We start from the raw sequence: 15,975 nt of genomic DNA on the forward strand, positions 1-15,975 counted from the left end.
TTCATGATAAATAAATTGTGGGTGTAACACATTGTTGAATGGTGTATACATGTATATATTGCTTAGTAGACATGGCTTGTTGCTTTGACTGACAGTATGTAAGTTGTTGCCTGCCATGGCATTCATTTTACAGTTTATGTTACATAAGTTTAACATTTTCTCTCCCAGTAATTTGACACCTCGAGGATTTAACCCTTTCCAAGCTACAGTGTCTGCCACTGGAAGACATTTTACTGAAAGTGTTAATGAGGCAGATCTTCATCAAGAATATCAGATGTGCGGTCATTCATAATTTCTTTCTACTAATTACAAAATGTGCACATGAGAGCTGAACAGTCCAATAGTTTCTCATCGAATCAACAGCAACAAATGAATATTTCACCTCTCTCTCTCTGTTAGTAAACTGTGAGAATGTGGCAATAGTCGCCTCACCTGTGCAACTAACAAACGGGAGAAGATGGAGGCGCCGCGCACCTGGCGATGTCTGTACACCTGAGGTGTGTGTGTGTGATTCCTGGGGTCGGACCAGCCAAACCTGATTAACACCAATATGTTCATACCTACTGACACTTTGGTTATCTCACTTTGTTCTCCGAGTGAGGCATGAATAATTAGGGAAAGTTTGGCAGCTTGTAGGGTCCACAGGCCCCTAGGGCAGTGGGAGGCAGAAGGTGAAAGTTGTTATGTAGCAGTTGACCGGGGTGAACATGGAAGTTCCTCTTACAGTCCACCCGTATCTACTGGTGTTTGGGACATTCACCTACATGAACTTATTACACAAATGTAGATGTAGCTTGTGGACAAGACTTATCACGAGCAAGTCCACATTTCTCGGATACACATACAAGGTTTGACTGTACTACAGCATCAACAAGCTGACAAATGTTTGTCGTCTGCTATTGTCATTGTCCAGTCACTTTAGGGCTGTGAATGTCAAAGGTGACATTTCCCTTTGACTTCTACCTGTGGCCCCACGAGACCAACTGCTGGCTGCACACAACAACAGCTCTTACTGTTTCTCTTGATTGCTTCTGGGATCGATTCTCCTCTCAACCACTTTTCCCATCTTCTCCCAAAAGCCTCCTTTCCTAATGACAATTACTTTTGTTTTGTTACAATAAATTTCTAATCCAAGTTTCTGGCACGAGCTAGCAAGACAGTTTATCTGCTTTGGGACGAGTTTGATAGAAGCTCCAGGTCTTCTGCAAACATCCGAATAAACTACTGGACAAAGGTGTTTACTACCGTCTGTCTTCGGCAGACAAAGCATCGGCTGCTTGCTTGATGATTGCAGGAAAGTGCGGAGTAGAGGGCGGGGTAGAGTGCGGGGTAGAGTGCGGGGTACCTACACATCTTTGTCGTGGCCGCGGGGGCAGTGAAAACATTGTGTAAGTTCAGGTTGTGTCCGAATAGTTGTAGCAAGTCTTTCATCGCCATCCTCGCTCTGATGACATGTCCACATGCTCTGTATCTCATGTTCTCTCAAAGGTCACGTGCTGGACCCTGGCTTGTGTACCCGCTGTCCATGTGCACGTGCGTCAGTGGCAGGTCGTCCAGCTGTAGTCTACTCAGTGTCTACTCTAGTCAGTGTCTACTCTAGTCAGTCTACTCTCAGTGACCAGAGTGTACTTTAGTCAAGAGTTCATCCACGGACACAAACACTGTCGCTGACTGCAACTGGCGGCGATTTGAAGACAATCCTCTGGCATCGACAATAACTTACAGTCGATGACACATTCCGACAGTGGACACAGGTCAAGTGATGTCCGACCAAAGATGTTGAATACTGATTCATCGGAAATCATTTCATTCATCAATTCTTTCTCGTCCTTTGAAAATACGCATCTTGTGGATATTGGACTATTGCACTACCAGCTCGCGTACAGACCAACACACAAACAAATAAACATAATTGTTCACTTCATTAAGTCTGGGAGGCTTCTAGTTCATCAGCACCGTCAGCGGCCCGAGTGATGGTGACTCACGGTTGTCTGTAAATTATTGTCCAGACTACATAATTGGCTTTCTGTTTGCATGATGTACCCGCTTAACTCACTTTATGAAATTAAGAGTTTTCTCAGCATGACTCAAACTTCACCAAACGATTTTACATGACAACTAAGGATTTTTCTGTGGCATTGCATCGCTAACATTCATTGAGAGCCTTTAACTGAATAATGTTTCGATGTGTGATTGTGTTATGAGAGGTGGAGGGGGATGTTTGTTGTTCCACGAGCTGGCAACTACATTATATCAGTGCGAAACAGGCAGCATTGTAAGCCAAGAAAGAACAACGTGCCCGAGACGAGATTCGAACCTAACTTGAATACTCGTGTCAAAATGAATCCACTTCTGTAGCTTGTTGAAATAAACACTACTCCGTGTTCTTACTTGTGTCGACACGAGCTTACACGTGAGCTCTCACACTAGTCTCTCAGCCAGAGCGAGGCTACACGTGCAGTGACGTAACGAGGTTTGTTGATGGAATCAAATCACTCGAGTGTGTCACGGCGATGTCTTATCTCAAGTGGTCGGCCGCCTTTGATCACAGGTCTCACCGTTGGCCACATGGCTGTAACGGAACAGTAATGGCGTACATTGGTTGTTTATGAGTTTAGCTCCTTTGTTGTCTTTCTGGTTATCGGCCATTTGCAGGAGCACAAAGCTTTTTACTAAAACGGTTCCCGCCTTTGTCTCGCCGTCCTTTTGCCGCAGACCCGCTCGCGAACTGCGTATGGCCCACTGGGCCAGTGCCGGGCCAATGTCGGGCCAATATCAGGCCTGTACCGGGCAACACAGCAAGGTGTTCAATGCTTAATTACAATCTGTGCACAGTTTGTATGTCAAGTTATTTCTCCATTATCCAATGAATAGATGTCGTGTGCTTGGTGTCTGACGTGTTCACACCAAGTTCACACTGAGTTCACACCTAGCCACGCTCCAACTCGACTTATTCTGTCTTGTGTTGTAATGTAGATGATGGGCCTGGTGGGCCTCAAACTTCGAGATAAAAATTATTAGACTTGAAGGCAAAGTCACACTACGCACAGACAACTACAAATGAGTAAAGACCGGTCGGCAGGTACCGGCAACAACAGGTGTGTAGGTAAAATGACAGGGTGTGGCAGACACATGGGGAGGGTAGGTAGACACGAATGCACGTGATCAAAAGAACGGAGGGTGTAGCAGGTAGCTATAAAGACGGGAGTACTAATGACAATGACAATGACAATGACAATGACAATGACAATTCTTTATTAACGAGGGGTAAAATAAGCAACCGAGCGCTTTTTTCCACTTAGCCCTCGCCCTTTTCAGGGTAAAAATTAACAATAGAAATGAATTAATTAAGCATTAAATATAAAAAGATAATAAGCATAAAAATTAACTATAGAAATGAATTAATTAAACATTAAATATAAAAAGATAATAAGCATAGAGAAGGGTGGATATGTACATAGTGATGGTTAAAGAAGAGATTAGCATATATTCACAAGGTCACCTGGAGTTGGTAGGAATTAGAGGGCTTATCTATATATCTTGAACGTATTGAGATAGATGGCGTCGAAAGCAGGCCAGGGAGTGCAATTGTTTGAGATGGAGAGGGAGGCTGTTCCATAGCGCACTCCCTGAAAATTGCAGACTTGATTTGAAGAGGTCTAGTCTTGGAAAGGGAATATTCAGTTTTGGGAAGGTTCTAGAGTTATTGGAGGAAAATAGGAGAGAGAGTCTTGGCGATAGTTTACCCGTCAGTATTTTATACATGAAAATGCATTTGTTAAATTTGAGTCTATTTTTAAGAGGAAGGACGCCTAGAGAGGTGAAGTCACGTGGGTCTAATTTCGGTTTTAGCAGAACGGCTTTGATTGCTCGCCTCTGAACACTAGCTAGAGGTTTCATGGAGGATCCACTAGCGGAGTCCCAGAGGGTGGAGGCATAGTCAATGACTGACTGGATGTGGGTGATATAGAAGAGTTTTCTTGTGTGAGTGTCAAGGAAATGTTTGATTCTGGACAGCTGGTAGACTTTCCTGGAGATGTTTTTACTTGTGGTGGAAATGTGTTGGGACCACGATAAGTTGTTGTCAATGGTAACACCCATTAGTTTGTGGACCTGTACTTCAGTTATTGACTGAGCGCCGATTTGGATAGTAGGAAATGGGGTGGCTAGGTTTTGTCTTTTCTGTCTGTTTGTTAGAAGCATGACTTCAGTTTTCTGGGGGTTGAGGGACATGTGGTTGGATTCAGTCCAAGCCTGGAGCTCGTCAGCGCTCAGCTGTAGGATGGAAGCGAGTGGCTCAATCTTTTGGTGGTGAGCGTGTATTGTGGTGTCGTCTGCAAACATTTCACAGGATTGGGAAATATGGAGAGGAAGATCGTTTATGTATATGGAGAAAAGCAGGGGTCCTAGTACTGACCCTTGAGGGACACCGAATTTAACTTCAAGGGGATCAGACAGTTGGTTGTTTACAGCAACTCTCTGAGTTCGATTGTCAAGAAAGGAGATAAGGAGTTCGATGCTACTGGTACTTAGTTTATATAAAGTTAGTTTTCTGATAAGCAGATTGTGATCTATGACATCAAAGGCTTTGGCAAAGTCAACAAATAAGGCGGCAGAGAAAAGATTATCATTAATATTATTTAGCCATTGTTCCACCATAGATGTAAGAGCGGTGTGGCAAGAGTGACGAGGCCTAAAGCCGGATTGGTTGGTATGGAGGAGTTCATACCTTAGAACAGGGGTGGGCAACATACGGCCCGCGGGCCGGATCCGGCCCGCTACGGGATTTTGACTGGCCCGTAGACTGTTTCTGGTCGTACATGATAATGTGGCCCGCGGCCACATTCTGCCGCAATCTCCCACTATTTACTTGCTTACTGCGTCGAATAATAGTGACTGTTAGTTATTTTTTGGTTCTTTGTTGTCAGTTATAATTAGATTTAGAATTTTCAATAAAATTTCTATAGTGGGAGGACTGAACGCGCATGCAAGGATGAGGTGTGCGACCCTTTTATTCTTGTACGATGGTCACGGTTGCGTCAATCGCCCGAGGCGCTAGAGGTCGGGGGCTGTCTCTTCTTCGTCGTGTAGCTGTGCGCGCTGTCTCCTCCGCAGACTCTGTTCTGTCCTTTCGTCTCAGCTCTGCCCTTATATACCTCTGGGAAGGGGTAAACTTTGCGATGCTCCGATACGGCCGGGGCAATACGCCGTTTTACACTAGCCAATCACCGCTAATTGAAATCTCCCTTAGCCAATCACCGCTAATTGCCCTTCTCGCCCTGCCCTAGCAGATCCCGCCAAAACTAGCAACAACGCCGGACCCTCTACATTTGTACCATGGATTTTGCCAAGAAACGTAAAGTTGACAGCGAGTGTCGCGCATTTAACAAAGATTGGATGCCTAAGTACTTTTTCACAGAAGTCGGCAAGAAAGCAGTATGTTTGTTGTGCAGTGAAAGTGTTGCCGTGATGAAAGAGTACAACGTTAGCCGCCATCATGCGACGAAACACGCAGGCTATGGCAGGACTTTATCAGCAGCGGAACGGCAAACAAGAGCAACAGAACTGGACAGAAAACTTGTAAAGCAGCAGAATGTATTCGTAAAACCCAAAGTAGCCCAGAAAGCTGCTACTCATGCCAGCTTTGTGGTCGCATACAACATTGCCAAGCACAGCAAATCGTTCAGTGACGGTGAATTTGTCAAAAAGTGCATGCTCGATGTCGCTGATCAAGTCTGTCCAGAACAAAGAAAGAAGTTTGAAGAAGTCAGTTTGTCGAGAAGAACTGTGGTTCGCCGCATTGAAGCAATCGGTGAAGACCTGACATCACAACTGAAAAGGCGAGTACCTTCATTTCAGCTGTTTTCCTTGGCATTGGATGAAAGCACTGACATCGATGACACTGCACAGTTGCTCATCTTTGTACGAGGCATTTCAGAAAATTTTGAAATCACAGAAGAATTGCTGTCAATGGAATCAATGAAAGACACTACTACCGGAGAAGATATTTTTAGATGTGTGGAAAATGCCATGCATACAATGCAATTACCATGGCAGAAAATGGCCAGTACACATGTATTACTACGGATGGTTGTCCATCTTTGACAGGAAAGAAAGTTGGTCTACTGAAGAGGTTGGGTGACCGAGTTGCAGAGGTCGATTGCACCAGGGAGCTGATATTTCTACATTGCATAATACATCAGGAAGCGCTATGTAAAAGTGTGCTTGACATGAAACATGTTGTGGATCCAGTTGTGAAAATTGTTAATTTCATCAGGGCGAGAGGTCTAAATCACAGACAGTTTATCACACTTCTGGAAGATTGCGGCTCGGATCACAGTGATGTTTTGTATCATACCGGTGTACGCTGGTTGAGTTTGGGCAAAGTTCTGAGATGTGTCTGGAGCCTGAAAACGGAAATTTTACTGTTTTTGGAGATCAAAGGGAAAGATGCAGAATATCCTCAACTCAGAGAATCCGAATGGCTATCAGACCTGGCGTTTGCAGTTGATCTCTTTGAACATATGAATGAATTGAACACCAGACTTCAAGGGAAGGGCACTTTTGCTCACGAAATGTACTCAACAGTGAAGGCATTCAGGATGAAGCTAAAACTGTTTTCTCGCCAGCTCAGTCAGAATATCACAACACACTTTCCAACACTGGAGACTATGGCACCCCAGATGATGTCAACTGAGAAATACACCAACATGATATCTACACTAGACAATGAATTTGCTCGTCGTTTTGCGGACTTCCAGAAACTTGCTGATGAGTTTGATATCTTGTCATCCCCGTTTACAGCTGACTTTGAAAAGGTGCCGGATGCTCTACAGCTGGAATTGATTGACCTGCAGTGTGACTTTACCCTGAAAGAGAAATTCCAATCTGAAAGCATTGACAAATTTTATGCTTCACTGAATGAGTCCAAGTTTGCCAACCTGAGAAAGATGGCCATGAAACTACTTGTTCTGTTCGGGTCTACATACATTTGTGAGCAGACATTTTCGACCATGAACATTAACAAGACAAATCTGCGTTCCAACCTAACTGATGTTCACGTGCAGTCGTTACTAAGGATTTCCACGTCCGACATGCAGCCAGAGTTCAAGCAACTTGCTGACAATTTTGATCGACCTCAGCTGTCTCATTGACTTCAGCAGCTATTCAAGTACGTACGTTAACATCATTAAATACTGTTTTCGGTGTCTATGCTTTAAAATTAAAGTTTACAAGTTTACATTAAACACGATTTATTCCTTGCATAGGTAGATAAATACGCGATTAAGGTATTGATCCAGTAATCTGGCCCGCCAAGGACTTCATTTCCCCATATCCGGCCCGCCGACCGGAGAAGTTGCCCACCCCTGCCTTAGAAGGTGCTCTTGTAGGTGCTTGTGGATGTGTTTTTCTAAGGGTTTTGAGAGAGGCGATAGAATAGAGATTGGACGATAATTTGTAGGGTCGCTTGGATCTCCTGATTTGTGAATTGGGATTACTTTTGCTTGTTTAAGGTGCATTGGAAAGTAAGATTTATCAATACACAGGTTATACAGATAGGTCAGGCTTTCCGCAATGGCCGGTGCTGAGAGCTTTAGGATTTTGTTGTTGATGCTGTCTGGACCTTTGGTGTTAGTATCCTTAAGTTTGGTGAGTGCTTGATATACATCTAATATAGTCATTGGTGGGATGGAGAGAGACATATCAATGTGCTTTGAGTTACAGAAGCTTTGTAACTTGTCTAGATTGTTTTCTTGTGACTTGTGACTACCCTAGGAGCGATTCCTGCAAAATGTGCGTTCAGAGTGTTAGGGGCTATTGTAGTTGCGGGACTGGTTTTTCTTGACTTGTTGGTTAGCTGATTGATGGCTTTCCAGATCAGTTTGGTGTTCTGTTTGCATTCTATCAGTTTGCTAAAGTAGTTTTTCATCTTGCTTCGTTTCATAGCGGTGACAAAATTTCTTTGCTTTTTGAATTCCGCTTCCTGGCCCCTCCTTTTAAGTTTGTCTCTTACATTAATTGCTGCTTGGAGCTCCAGGTCGAACCAAGCAGGTTTGATGTGGTGTTTAACACGTTTGGTCCGCAGTGGTACATGCTTATTGTATATTTGTAGATATTGGTTGTGCCAGTAGGTGATGGCTTCATCTGGGTCTGTGATATCATATATTTTGTTTAGGGGAGAGTTGTATAGATCAGCTAGAAATTTAGTTTCCTCAAAGGTTTTAAAGGAGCGGTAGGTGATTGTTTTGTGTGAATTTCTGGGAACTTTGGTCCCATTTTTGTGCCACGTCAAGCAAACAGGGAAGTGATCACTGCAGCCTGTCATGGGCACACAGACTTCGAGTATGTTGTGTTGGTTGCTGACGTAGATATGGTCGATGAGTGTCTGTGAGGTGTTAGTGACCCTTGTTGGGGTGGTAACTAACTGGGTGAGGTTCGCTAGGCTGATCTTCTCTATCCATTGCTTATTAGGTTTGAGGAGGTCGATGTTGAAGTCCCCTAGCAGCATGTATTCTTTGGATTCAAGGAGCACGGCATCTAGCATGGAGCTGAAGTGGTCTGTCCACTCGGCTCGTTCGCTAGGGTTTCTATAAATGAATCCTATAAGAAGTGGAGCCGTATTTTTTAGTTTTACTTCTAGCCAGATTGACTCAACGTTGTAGTTTTCTAGGTGGTGCAGCCGCTTAGTGTTTAGTGCTGTGCTGATGTAGGTGAGTAAGCCCGTTTCATGTTTGCGTTCTGGGTGCCGACGTTCCAGTGTGTACCCGGGAATAGCGATGTCGTTAAGGGAGACAAGTTCCGTAACCCGGGCTTCAGACAGGGTAAAGATATGGAAGGGGGTTCCGAAGTTGAAAATGAAAGTTTCTACCTCAGGTATTTTGTTGAGCGCAGTGTTAATGTTGAGGTGGCCTATTCTAAGCCCATCTTTAGTAGGCCACTCTTTGTGTGGGCTATGTGGTGACATTTCCTGGGGAATAAGGAGTCTAATTATATGGGGCTATAGAGTACTTGAGTTCCAGGACCTAAGTTGTTAGTAGGGAAAGAATTTGGCAGACAAAAGTAATCTAGTAAATGTTAGTGAGAAGATAAAATAATCAGCAAGTTGTGTCCAGTTCGTTCACGGAGATTCACAATTGAAGAATTCAATTTGGAATCACAGCAGTCCTTTGTGGCTAATAAACACAGTAATGAGCAAAGGTCTGGAGACCAGACGAAGTCTCCAAACAGCAGTTCACACAATGATGCAAGAATTATTTTTCAAATCGACGGAGTTATGGCCATAGCCCCGCTGGATAGGCAACTACAGTAGAAGTTTGGCCAATAAGTCCAGGACTGCCTGGTGTCTCCTGCTGGTAACAGTATCTGGAGTTCCTCTGACACCTGGGGGATCATATGGAGGTGTGGTCAGCAGAGTGCCGGATGCGTCATCCTGTCGGTGATTGGTCGGCTGATACCGCTTTGCCACTACCTCTGAATACAGTGGTCGTCTAGTGTCTGGAGGACCGAGGGTTGTCTGTCCTGTCCTCTGTTTGGAGGGCGATTGTGTGGGTCTTGGGTGGGAGAAAAGGGGTTGCCTGTTGGGGGGGGAGGGGTTGTATGGAGTTTGGTTACGACGAGAGGGCCGGGAAGGGGGGTGGAAGCTGCGGTTCGTGAGGAGTGGGATCTGGGTTTTTCCTGCACAGAGGGTTTGATCCGTGGGTGGTGGTGTCATATTTCGACCAGCCAGGGTTGCGGAAAAGTGACGCTTGATGTTCACTGCCAGCCCACTGCTTCCTCTGGTGTTGGGATGAATACTGTCTCGCAGCCATCCCGTCTTGAGCTGTCCAGATAGCGTGTAGAAGGTCAGGTCATTGTTTACATAGTGGGACCCTGCCTGTTCTGAAGCAGCCTGCATGTTTTTGTTTGATTGGACGATGCAGGATGTGATGTGGGGGTGACAGTCCTTGTGCGGCAGTATGGAGGACATCATGATCCTGGCTCTGGGGAAGCATCTCTGGCAGTTGGAAATGACACTGTGCCAGGCCTCTTGGCTGACTATGTATCCTGTTTTACAGACATTGATACCTACATGTATGACCAGGGTGGTGATTTGGGTTACTGTTGGGGTGTCTCGTAGAGCGGCCAACAGTTTGCTGTTGTTTAGGCCGGATAGCGAAAGTACCTGGCAGGGTTCTTTATCAACAGCCATCCTGTCTTGATGAAGGCCAGCGACAACTGAATCCCCCAATATCAGAGTCGCCGTGTTGGGATGCACGCCCAGACGATGGTTTTGTTTGTGGCGGTTTGCTTCGGCGACTTCTACCTTTGAAGATGGTGGTGGGGGGGAGGAGACAGTCACTTGGTGTGTGACCGGCCGCAACCGGCGGTTTGTTGTTGTCCGAGGGACTGGAGTGGGGCGGGTGTCTTGTTTCAGTCGAGGGCTGGAGGGGTAAGGGGGAGGAGGGATAGTATTTCGGGGAGGGGAGTGGACGAGCGCGTGGCTTGGGGCTTGCGTGGGGCAGGGGAGGAGACGTTTCGCTTGTGTCAGATGATTGGGGGTTGCGAGGTCTGATGGCCGGACTGTCGTGACTGTTTCCTGTCATTCCGCTGTCCGTAGAAGCTGGGCGTCGCGCTGGGGTGTGACACACTGCGTCACGGGACTGAATTTGCTCCGTGAGTTGAAGGAGAGATGCGCGCAGGCCGGCGATTTCCTCGCGAAGACTTGTTGTGATCGTCTCAAACAACTCCCGCTGAACACAGTTGAGATGGCAGGAGAGTTCGACGTCATGGTTGGTTTGATTTGCTGTGGGGTGGAGTTGGGAGATGTGGGAGTTGATTGTAGGTTGGGTGGCATTGTTATTGGCAGTACCGGTACTGGGGGGGAAAGAGGGGTCGTCCGTACCGGGTGGAGGGTAAGGCAGTGGAAACTGCGGGCGATCTAGCAGAGCTTGAAGGGTAGGAGAGTGGCTAGGTGTCCCCTTCAGCGCCTTGGGGCGTTGAGCTGGGGCAATATATTTGAGGAGTGACAGGTCATCCTGAGAAGGATGGGTAACCTCAATCGCAATCGCTTTGTATTCAGTGACAGTCGGTGCCTTCAGGGCAGGGGCCGTAAGGGATAGCACATCCATGTTTGTGTCCGCGAGTGTGTGGACGATTTTTACGAGGGTTTGAAATTCCTCGTCCACCCATTTTCGGCATGCTTTCCCTTGGAGCAGGACAGTACACGTTGAATAGTATACGTGGATTTTCAGCACTGTCTTCATAATTTCTTTGTGGCCGATACGTAGCCTGAGGTCGATTGTCGACTGCCGTAAGTCCGAGGGGATTTTTTCATTATGGCTTATAATAGGGGTGGAGGGTAAGGGGCGGTGAAGGAGGCCATAGTTGGTCCACCGCACTATGAGGCTTTTCGGCTGATGCTCACCAGCATAGCGCTGGTAGAGAACAAAGCGCCAGGCTGCTAGGTATCGCTCTTGAGTCTTAAATGTTTTTTGAATGGGATCAAGAGTGTTTGTTATTTGCTCGCCACATGAGTCATCCTTGATGTAGAGGAGACTTTGGGCGAGGCGGGCTCTCGTGTTAGGGCCCATAGTTGCCTATCAGGTGGCTCCAGCCACAGAGTACAGTTAGCAAGACATTGAGGCGTAAGAGGCACTTACCGCCATCTTGGTTTTCGAGATTCTCACCCGTGTTCTGCTTGTCCGTGTCCTTGGAGAAAAGGAAAGATAGAAACACTTTTAGGCTCTTTTGAACACAACATCCAATTGAATCCTTGGAATCCGGGTGTCGGCTTGTTATGGTGGTACTTTTTAGGGGCACCTTGCCGGAGGTGGTGCAATTTCACAGGTTTTGTTGCCCATTTGCGACGGTGAGGCTATTCCTTGCCGCCATCTTGTCAAGACATTCAATAAAGGTTATGATAGTTGAGCTGGTACTTGTTTTTGTCAGGAGACAGAAGGGGCGTCGGTGGTGAATTTGACCTTTTTTAACAGCAGTCAGAGGCCCTGCGTTCAGATCACGGTGTCCTCCTCCTCCCCACCCTTCTCACAGGGCAAAATCACCTATCAGCGGAGGCACTTTCCTTCTAAAACAACTTACCTGCCACGTAGGCAGAAATCACGTACAAGGAAGCAAAGGAAAACAGGAAGAGCGCTTGTGAAAGGACGGATAACCTGCTGGCAGAAGGGTCAAGCCCTCGATCTGCACTTTGACCTCTTCGTCACGTTGATCGTCTGCTGGCTGCTCACCCAGTTCTGTTATCATTTCTCGCCTGACGTCCTTGCACACGTTTGCCTGACGCCATGTTCTGTTCTTCATCTCATCGTGCTTATCTTCTCCTGGTCTGGCCGCAGCGCCACGGCACTTAAAGTTTAATGACTCAATGGCCGAGACTGATTACAGCCATGGCTGCCGAGCGGCGCAGAGGTGGCGCTGGTAGAATGTCTATAGTTTGCTTACCTGCTCAGGTGTCCGATCCCTCACTTTCAATGTTTTCTCTCCCCAATTCCTTGAAGGCATCTTCATGGTAGAGGGCGCTTCACCGTTGGGTCTGGAGCTGTCCGCGATAGCGCAGTGGTGAAGTCATCTCATCAGTAAATCATCAATAAATGTAGATCGTACTCTGCACACCGCGCGTCAGGATGCACCCTCCTGATATACAGCATTATGTACACGTGGTAATCGTGTAATACAACACAATGTACAACATAATGTACACGTGGTAATTGTGTAATACAAGTTTATACAACACAGTATACAAGTGGTAATCGTGTAACACAACTGACAAAGTAGCAGACGACCAGGAAGACCACGTGACGACAGCGGATGTAAGGCTACAGGTCCTGGTGTCGACTGTCCAGCTGAAGACACACCAAGACAACCCACTGAGTGGTTCATCGGGGAGGCCGTTGTCATCCTCGGTAAACCGGAAGCTAGCATTTCAGACATTTTCGTGAGGGTTATTGCCCTTGGGTCTGATTGCCTCATTTCAAATCCCGCAAACATCGAGTTCGTCTTTTTTTTTTCATTTTTAATCATTGACCACGGTTGATGTGGCTACAGGCGAATATTTCAAACCAAAAATGTTCCACTGGTGCGTACATTGCTGATACTAAGGCGGACCACCCGTATTAAGCAGAATGCGTTCAGGCTGAGGTCCTGTGCGCGTGCACCCGGGTGGACTCGCCGTTATCGCGCACAGCTCGTGCCAGAGGACGGTTTTAGAAGCAGGATGATAACGGTTAAATAAATAGCGACGACACCAACAAGTGGAGAGTGCTGCTGGCAAGGTGTTAAAACACGGGGAGGAGAGGTGAAGGCGGAGGGAGAGGGCTGGAGGGAATGTAGGTCTGAGGAGGGGGAGGCAGCGGCCGCAGAAGACAGCGTGCAGGTTTGCAGGTGTTGTTGAATAAATAAACAAGCCAACAGGAAGTGAAATATTTCAGGAGCTGCCCACTGGAAAATTCAGTGGAGGAAACCTCCAGGACAAGAAGTGCAAGAGATAACATTGGCAGACCAGTGGCAGGGGGAGAGCTGGGGGAGCATGGTGTGACAGGCGGGTAGTCTAGTCGACTGGTGCTGTAGGGAAGCGCAAACTTGCTGCAATATTATGGGATGGAACGGTGACCTGCAGGTCGTCTGCACCTACAATTATCTCTCAGGACAAACATGTCCTGTCGGCCAAATGTTGGCTGCAGACCCGGGGTGGGGTCAGCCATTCCGCACGTCTGTGTGCAGGGTTAGCTGCAAGATTTGTGTGTGTGTTGCTATGTTTAGCTGTGTAATATCTGTGTGATTGTGTGTGTGTGTTGCTGTGTTCAGCTGTGTAATATATGTGTGACTGTATGTGTTGCTGTGTTGAGCTGTGTAATATCTGTGTGATTGTGTGTGTGTTGCTGTGTTTAGCTGTGTAATATCTGTGTGATTGTGTGTGTGTGTTGCTGTGTTTACCTGTGTAATATATGTGTGATGGTCTATTCACAACTGACTTGTGTGTAATGCCAGGATGTGTTGTGTGTCACAGCTATGGCTACTCAGAGGTTTGTCACGGAGCCCTCCAATGTGTCGGCTACCCGAGGAAGTGTAGTCGTGCTCAACTGCACGATTGCCAACCGGCAAGGAGTGGTACAGTGGACCCAGAACAAGGTAGCGCTGGGAGCAGACAGGCCCCTGCCAGGGTACCCTCGCTACTCTATGATAGGGGTGGAAACACAGCTAGGACCTCAAGAGAGTATAGGTGAGTATGTGTGTAAGGGTAGATGAGGGTTTGTGACAGAATAAATGAAGAGAGAGAGAGGGACGAAGATGCGTACGTGTGTGTGTTTGCTTACGTGTCTGTACATACAGTGCAAACTATGACGACAGCGCCAAGGCTTTCAGTCTACAGAACTACTCTCTCTTATGTTATGTATGTTGTGTTTTACTCATTTGTCAAGCAGGCTGAACTCACTTCCCAATGGTCAATTTTGTTACACAAGTTCTTTTTAATAATAATTAATAATAACCCGGTGCACTGTCTATCTGTCAGTCTGCGTGTTACTCTTTTTCTTGTGTTTTCATTGTTGTCATCCATTTTCCCACCTGAATCAAAGTCTGATGGAAGGCAATATTGCACGAGGCCCCAGGAGCGCTAGTCTGCGCCTCACCACCTGCCTGTTGCTCTCAAGATCAGTGTCCGTGCAACCGTGACATCCTCATCCCACTACCCGCACCCTGTGTTCGCAAGCAGTGGCAAGACTAAGGGCCGGGTAGTCTGGACACCCGAGACAGGGGCTGCAATACTTTTACCAGAGACTGGTCGGGTGGGGAAATCATCGTACTTGGCATGTTCTCACCTCGCATCCTTGCTTGGGACTGGACTTGGAGCAAGCTGTCTGATGTCGGATCCCGTTTCGCCTGTTTGATGTCGCGCTTTGCCGGTGGCTGAGGTCACGTGATGGCGTGGAAGATGCTAGTAATCCCTTCAGCCGCCATCTTTCAACAAAGAGAGCCACTGACGACTGTCTTGACAATGAGTTTGGGTTTAATGTTTGCCTTTTCCCCTTGTGCTCTGTTTGGCCCGACTCTTGCCATCAGCTGCAGTTTCCCTCTCAACTTGAGGAGACCTGAGATGTCTACCTGCCAAATGCCAGAAGTCAGCAGCAGACGTGTTTCTGTACTTGAGATCCGCTGCTCAGGCAGGGAAAAGGCTGGAATCTCTTATCTACCTTATCTACCAGCAACCAACCTTCTACACAAGGTGTCCAATGACTGACAGGCCAGATGCATGTCTTCGTCAAGTCACGTGGTGTTTATCACTCTTCAAGTTACTTGTTTCCTTCTGTGAACATCTTATTTCAGTTACACTTAGGGTGCAGCCTGCCAAGAAAGGAACCCTGTAGTTGCAGGTTCGGTGTCCGCTTTCTATGTCTGTGTGTGTTTGTGTGTGTGAGAGAGAGAGTGTAAAAGAATAGAAAGAAGAAAGACGCGTTTTTGTTGTTTTATTTATTTTTTAGCAGAAAACAATGATTGAGACTTGAGCGTGTGGTAAAAAAAATGAGGAGTAAGAATTTGTGTTTCCATTATCACGGATGCTAACGTTCATTGTGCTTCATTGCCTCCCGCACCCGGATCAATACAATTAGGGGTGGCGGCAGAGTTAGTTGCGCACATTCCCCAGGCAGGAATTCAACATCATGCATTATTGGTCACGTGATCTCAAGAGATTCCTAAACAGGGGTTTGGCCCGTATTTTCTACTTGCTGCTTATATGTGGGACTTTTATAGGGTTAGTTTGTTTTTGTTTTTGTTTTTTATATGGGGGAGAAAATCTTGTCCTTTGCGGTAAACAACAATTTATTAGCGAATTTGCACCAATCAAAGGCGTTTAAAAAAAGATAGGAAATTAGTTTTTCACATCCGCATTATGCAAGGCGCTCATTGATTAAGTTTTTATTTTGCCTTAGGAGTTGTATGACCTCTTCGTGCTGTGGTGCTCTTGAACTCTTTCACATCGGA

General features: G+C 46.5%; 1 protein-coding gene across 1 annotated transcript in view; it reads left to right on the forward strand.

Annotated features, from left to right (window-relative positions):
* LOC112567503 (kin of IRRE-like protein 1) overlaps positions 1 to 15,975 on the forward strand; it is a 57,122-nt gene that overhangs the window by 18,839 nt on the left and 22,308 nt on the right. Inside the window, exon 3 of the mRNA XM_025244196.1 lies at positions 14,003 to 14,215. Within this exon, the coding sequence (XP_025099981.1) occupies positions 14,003 to 14,215 (213 nt within the window). The remainder of the gene's footprint in view (positions 1 to 14,002; positions 14,216 to 15,975) is intronic.

This window comes from Pomacea canaliculata, linkage group LG7 (assembly GCF_003073045.1).
Source record: "Pomacea canaliculata isolate SZHN2017 linkage group LG7, ASM307304v1, whole genome shotgun sequence".
NCBI classification, from domain to species: Eukaryota; Metazoa; Mollusca; class Gastropoda; order Architaenioglossa; family Ampullariidae; genus Pomacea; species Pomacea canaliculata.